General features: G+C 38.9%; 1 protein-coding gene across 2 annotated transcripts; it reads right to left on the bottom strand.

Moving 5' to 3' along the window:
* Positions 1–317: 317 nt before the first annotated feature.
* LOC137726073 (protein NUCLEAR FUSION DEFECTIVE 4-like) lies at positions 318–6,254 on the bottom strand. 2 transcript variants are annotated; one of them, XM_068464936.1, is made up of 4 exons: positions 5,878–6,254; positions 3,990–4,337; positions 3,054–3,907; positions 318–1,155 (listed from the first exon to the last, which is right to left on the bottom strand). In XM_068464936.1, the coding sequence occupies exons 1-4, from the start codon at positions 6,052–6,054 to the stop codon at positions 684–686; spliced, it is 1,851 nt and encodes a 616-aa protein (XP_068321037.1). In that variant the 5' UTR covers positions 6,055–6,254; the 3' UTR covers positions 318–683. The 2 variants fall into 2 exon arrangements, with proteins under 2 accessions (XP_068321037.1, XP_068321036.1); XM_068464935.1 differs by lacking the exon at positions 5,878–6,254 and having other exon boundaries at positions 319–1,155; positions 3,990–4,420.
* Between the last annotated feature and the right edge of the window lie 584 nt (positions 6,255–6,838).

Raw genomic sequence — 6,838 nt, 5'->3', positions numbered from 1 at the left:
CTCGGCCGACGAGTTGGCACGCCCCGTACACAACCGAATGACGTAGTTAGCTTATTAATTACTCGACCTGCGCGTCACGTAGGCTTAGTAGGTTTTAGAGTCAACAATATTTAAGATGAAAATAGCATTTTTCATTTGGTATTTAATTTAGAGAAAATTGGAGTATTGGTGTTTAAACTTTGCTTCAATTGGAGCTTTGGCTCATGGATTAAAACCTTTTATTTTGGGCAAAAGTTGTAAAACAATAACTCGGAAAGATCATTACTCCAAATTGTGACAAGATCATGAATCCATCCTAACATATTTTAATGTTAGATAGAGGCCAAAAAAGAAAACAAAGAATGGTTGGTAAATACGTAGAGCCTACCTATTGGCTATTGGTAGGAGAATAATCCGATTATCAGAAAAATTACAGACTAAATCCAACAAGAACTAATCAATACAAATTTCGCAGTCCAAGGAAGCCCATCAAACATAATGCAGGCCTCAAAAATTCACAAATCCAACTTAATTCTAATTCTAAATGGAGGATATCATTGGGCTAAAATTAAGCCCATCAATCCTCACATTCTTGGTCTCCCAAGTCCAACATTTTCTAAAACTAATGGGAAGGAGATTCAAACTTGAAATAAACTCAAGTACACTAAGAGGTAATTGGTGCCCAAGTGCCACATTTGTTTACCCTACTGTGTGCCATTAACCACTCTCCTTGTTTTCTTGCCAGCTTGAATCCTCGTGTAGAGATTCTTGGTTCTAATGGACAGCAAAATGTCCAAACCAAACCCAATAACACAGGCAATGGCCATGATGACGAACACGAGCCGGTAACAATGTGCGCCTACGCATGTGTTGCCACCTCCTTCAGTGGTGGTAGCCTCCATGTCGTACAATAGTCCGGCAAGCAGGCCGGAGAAGAGGAAGGAGCCTAGTGGAAGGTTGAGGATTAGAATGTTGTAAATCAGTCCATAGTACTTGAGACCAAATAGTTCAGATGCGGTGGGTACTGTGACGGCAAGACGAATTCCATAACAAATGCCAACGACAATTGAACCGATGTATAGCGAACCGGGCATGGCAATGGCCATGAGGATGTAGCCAACGGCCATTAGAATCTGAGAAGCAGCATTCCATAGAGGTCTTGGTATTGCAGCTTTCCTGTCATTACAAATTTGGGACCAGAAGTGTTAAATGTTGGTTGATTTTCTTAGGCCAAATTAGTATGCCACCAAGAAAGTTAGTTGGCAAAAATTTTCAGACAATGAAAGCTTGTAGATTTTCCAAGCATAGATATTATACAAAGAATAAAGAGATTTAAAGACTGAAAATTACATAAACTTGTCCATCAAGCAATTTAAAGTTAGGACCACAATATAAAGCAAGGGATGGCCCTCATGAAAAAAAATAAGTACAAAAACGTAACCAGAGGTACAAATATATTTAATAATAAAGGATTTAACTTCGCTGTTGAAGAATTCAGCAGCAACAGCTTACGTCCAATCCCGGTTGGACATGTGCCAGAGTTTTGATTAAAAAAATCAAAATTTGGACACATGTCCAGCCGGAATTGTATGTAAGCAGTAGCTGCTACTGAATTTGTAGCAGTCAAGTCCAGTTCTATAATAAACTAGAAAAAGAACCCTCATAATTACAATGAGAAAACATGAAAATATGAGATAAAAGAAAAGGAAAGCCCGTCGGCTATCTTCTCAATTGTCATGTTGTAATTAATTCCTAGTTTGAAAATTCTTGTGGTGGTCATCTCCTACTCTAAAATAGGCATGCTGTTTTTCTACGATATTGAATTTGAAGTGTTTTTTTTTTTTTTTTTTTTCCCAAAGTGTAATGTTATTAAGGACTTACGAAACTATTGTATATAAAGAAGAATGAGTCAGCTACCCACATTTATGTAGGCAATCTGGAACAGAAAAATGAGAGGGACTTTGTGGGGAAAAACTCAAACAGGATAGCTTAAATCCAGACCGTATATACCGCGTTGCTTAATTTCTAATCAACTTGCCCTAAAATGTTCACCCAAAGGGTATGTTACCTTTCATATTTCCCAAAAGCCATGTTCCCTTAATATTTGAAAATTACATATATTTGACTATAATACTTTTTTTTTTTTTTAACAAATGATATCATCTATGTTAAGAGAGTAAGGGAGTATAACACTTATATATATTTAACATAATCACTATCTCGACCCTCAAATAATAATTATATTCAATACATGTATGTAGTGTAATCGGCCAAAATTAAAACCAAAAAGATCTCAAAAGCAATCTTAAAGCACATTTTTGCTCTTAAATGTGAATCGGAAATTCCGGAATCTAAATAATAATAGAAAAAGAGGAGTGAGTGGGGACCTGACTTCTCTGCCCTTCCAATTTTCATACACTCTCATTCTCTCTTATTTATACAATCATGGTTAAATCACATTAACATTTTATATCACTATTACTTTTTGTCTTATTATCTCTATAAAAAAATCAATATAAAATGTTAACTTAGTTTAACCATAACTGTACAAAATCGGAAGAGATGAGAATGTATGAGAACCGAAAGGGTAGAGAAGCCGGGTCCGTGAGTGGGGAGGATGCACAAGGAGACAAATTTTTTGCAACAATGATTTACTTACAAAAATACACGAAGCAATTCTTTAAGGGGTAGTCAAAGGAACCCTAAAGCAAATTAAAAATTAAAAAAGGTTTCTTATTGAAGAAAATATATAATTCCAAAACGGAATCTAACTCTCTTTGGAAGCTAACATGTGTATTATTAAAGTACACTAAAACGAGAATCGTTAAATATTTTATTGGAAAAATCCGAATCTTCCTACACTTCTCTAGAATTATTAATTATACCCGAAATCATAATTTCTAACAAACACTTCTGAAAAAGGATAATTCTGGTTTTAATTGACATTTTCAAAAATAATTTTTTTTTAAAAAAAAGGAAAAAAAAGCATAGCAAAACAAATATGAATAATAGTTAGTTTAACTCTCCTGATGAAGTATACGTAAAGAGGAAGAGTGGGTGTTGAGTAAACCAACCTGATGAAGTACTCCGAAATCATACCCGAACCGATCCGCCCGAAAAAACCCCAAATGCTCGTCAGCGAAACGAAGATCGACACGTCCACGTATCCGAGCGCCAATCCAATCTGCCCCATATTGTTCATAACCGCCAGACCCGTCCCCACCCCGCACAAAAACGACACGAACAAAATCCAGAAATCCAACGCCACCATCGCATCGAAGATGGTGTGGTCCTCCCCAAGCACCGGCCTCCTCTTCGCCTCCACCACCTCCGCCGCCGCAGCAGCCACCTCTGGCTTGTGCTGTGTGTCGTCCGCCGCCGTCTGCCTCAAAAGTGGCTCGTCAGATCTGGTGTTTGGATCTGGACCCGACTCGGGCGCGACCAGGTCCGGCTTCGAGGCCCACGCGGTGAAAAACGCATACGCAGGAATCGCGAGCGGCGACGCCAGGAGGATTAACAAAAGGACGGAGAAGATTAGGGACAAGAGGTTCGATGGATTTGGGATGAAGTCATAGGCGAGGAGGTACAGTGCGACGCAGACGGCGACGGCGTTGACGACCCAGAAATATCTGGAGTCGCGGTTGTCTTCGGAGGAGGAGGAAGAAGGGGGGACCTCGCGGAGGAAGAGCATGGCGGTTAAGCAGACGGCGAAGGGGGTTACGGAGAGCATGAAGAGGAAGCTAGCGGGGTCGTTGTTGAAGAGAGCGGCACAGAGGTCGGTGAAGATGGCGGTGCTGAGACCCACGTAGCCCTTCAGAATCCCCGAAACGGGTCCCCGGTTTCGCCGGAAGTTTCGGATGCATGTGACGAGAATCGCCGTGTTCATCCACGTCGTGCTGTTGCCGCCCATGCAGAGAAATATACACATCTGAGAGAAAAATTAAACTAATTGTTAGTTTGATTGCACTCTTTAGTGTTCCACGAAAGTGCCTACTGAGTTTTTTATTTACCTGCCAGTAGGAGAGGGGCTTGATTCTTTCGCTGACGACGAGCCACTGGGCGCCGTAGCCGACGAGACCCTCGACGGATCCGATGAGGAGGATGACCCAGGTCGGCAGTTTATCGGAAGCCAGCCCGGCAAGGAGACCGAAGGCTTTGCCGACGTCTTTGGCTACGGAGAGGTTGTTGAGTTCGAGCTGGGTGAGGCCCATGAGGGTTTTGAGGGCGGCGGAGTAGTTGGAGAAAGTATAGTTGTTGCCGGAAATAGCTTGGACCCAGACGGCGGTGACGAATCCCAGCCATTTGGTGGCAGAGGAAACTGAGGAGCGGTGGGAAGCAAACCCCATTTCTGTGTCGGTCTGAAAAAAACGCAGGGAGACTGGTGAAAGTTGTTAAAGGATGAGGTGCTACTGCTAAGGGACGGGGCCAGTATTTAAAGAGATTTTCTGAATTAAAAAATAATAAAAATTGCTTTTTTTGGTTGAATAAAGAAGAAGAAAAGTTTTACAGGCGGTGGGCGCTGCTGAATTTACAGCGGCAAGTGGCTGGTTGGTGCTTTTGACGTCGTCTTCCCAGCCCCCGCTTCCTGTTCTCCTAATGTCTTTTTAGTGAATACTCTTTTACTAATATACTTATATAATATTGAGGTAGAAGAATTGTATCGAAATTATAATTTATGAGAGTCGGACCTATTAGGATTAAGATTTATTATAGGATTAGGGTTTATTATTGAGACCTTAAACTTGTAAGCGAAAAAAAATATTAGTACATCGTAATGATATAAAATAAAATTTGAGAGAAGAAGAAGAAAAGGAAACTCAACTAATAATGGGAGAAGATTCAACTTGTGTTTGAATCACTCTCAAAACCTAATTTCTAATGAGTAATGCTAGGGAGACTAAATTTATAAACTAAATTTGCAAACTGAATGATTTGTCATCAATAAGAAATGAGCACATTTATCAACGTTTAAGTAATAATCCAATCATGAACTTCCATATTATTTGGTTTATAAAATTTAATCTCCTTAGTGTGACTCAACTTCCAATTACATAGTACTCACTAACACATATAAGTAGGAAGAGGAAGACGTATGAGAGGCCTACCTAAGAAACAATCCAGAAGGAAATTCTCTCCACATGGTTTGTATCATTTGGAAGGGAGGTCATGATGATGATCTATAAGTTGTTTCACATGTCTATTACACGCTTGAGTTTCGAATTTTTCTTTTGGTTTTAATAAAACTATTATCCAAGTTAAGATTAATTAATCGAGTATGGTGAGTTTGTTTGAATTGTTTTGAATCATGCAAGACAATATCCCATAATATCTTGGAAGACGATTACTAATATTTGAAAGGAATCTTTCAAAACGAAACCCGGATTGTACCAAGTATTCCAATTTGTAATTTTCTCCATAACGAAAAATGTTCATTGCTCGTAGTTTCCTTGCGGGGTAGTAGAGCAAAAGCAAACAAGGAAAATCCAAATCGAATAATGAAGTATTGGAAAAGTATCCGATGAAACGCGTAGTATTCGCCGGCATGCAAAATCCAAATTCCAAGACAAACTTTTTTTCTGGGAAATAAACGAAATGAATTTTATTTTGTAGATGTACGTAGTTACGATCACGAAAGGAAAATAAGATGTAAAAGGCAAAAACTGGAAAACGTATGGTGATTTCGTCGCGTGATGTACCAACAAGCGAGTTGGGTTGCCATTTGCCCAACCCCCACGTCAAGTGACGTACGAGCAGAAGATTCTTTAGCTAGGGTTTCATCGAGTCAAACGTCATCAATTTCCAACCTCTCGTACATGGAATATTGGAGAACAAAGTTCTTAATTAATTGAGTTACAAATTGGTTAAACATGCGCGTAATGAGAGCCGAAAAAACCATACCTTTTCTGCATATGTTTCTCCATGTTTTGGGGCTGCATTTTCGTCAAGTTTTCTTTCCTGTAATTCGACGTTAAAAGTTGCTAGACCACCAAAATGCTCCCTCTCTTTGCTTTTTTGCCTTTCAATTCTTCTACTCCCCAGCAAAGGGTCGGAGTCTTCTTCCTCCGTGGCTTTCATATATATCTTTTGTCACACCCAAACTCGCATCTTCTGTTTTGGGACGGCTTTATCTTTTAGTAGAAAATCGATCAAGTAACGAGGTGACGGCTTTCGGGTATTTTCATGTTTCAAATCACCAAATTTTCTTTTGATGACTAAATTTCGATGCACCAGTTTGTTCACAATGCTCATCAAGTGATGAGTTTCTGGTTTTCCAGTTTTACTAGTAATTGGGTCACCCATATGATTTGTGAAAACTCATTATATATTATAATGGATCTAAACCACTCAAACCAATAGAAAGAACTCCGCAACTTAAGCATTGCACTTGAGAATTATTGTGGGCAAGAATAAAACTAGCAGATTAATTAGGGTTATCATGAAATTAAAATATCTAGCAACATTTTTCTATTCTTAATAATTATTTCATATAATGTGGTTTAGGTTTTCTAAATATGATACATTTGGCACTCCAAATTTCTCATTTTGCACTTCAAACTTTCTATATTTAGAAAGAAAAATGCACTTGTGGAGAGTGTAGAATGAGATTTTTGGAGTGTCAATAACAGTTTTCCTTTTACAATAAAATTATTTAGACACACAAAACTGCGCACTTTGTAATAGAAGTGAGACCCATGCACAAGATTTGACATTTCTTTATTTTTGAACCCTTGTCATGGATCCCATTCAAGAGAAAAATGAAGAACAATACTTGGATACTCAAAGTTTTGAAGGAAGTCCTCCTCAAAACACTTTGTGATCGATTTACTTATGATCAAAATCGTTCACAGTATAAACTCAA

This window comes from Pyrus communis, chromosome 2, assembly GCF_963583255.1.
Source record: "Pyrus communis chromosome 2, drPyrComm1.1, whole genome shotgun sequence".
Lineage (NCBI taxonomy): Eukaryota > Viridiplantae > Streptophyta > Magnoliopsida > Rosales > Rosaceae > Pyrus > Pyrus communis.
This window is presented reverse-complemented; position numbering and strand designations above follow the sequence as displayed.

Bases quoted from the DNA above. Each gene is read 5' to 3' on its own strand.
- LOC137726073 (XM_068464936.1), bottom strand. From the start codon at position 6,054: ATGAAAGCCACGGAGGAAGAAGACTCCGACCCTTTGCTGGGGAGTAGA. The intron at 3,908-3,989 runs GTAAATAAAAAA...TTTTTCTCTCAG, and splicing joins AGCCCCTCTCCTACTGGCAG to ATGTGTATATTTCTCTGCAT. The intron at 1,156-3,053 runs GTTGGTTTACTC...TTGTAATGACAG, and splicing joins ATTTCGGAGTACTTCATCAG to GAAAGCTGCAATACCAAGAC.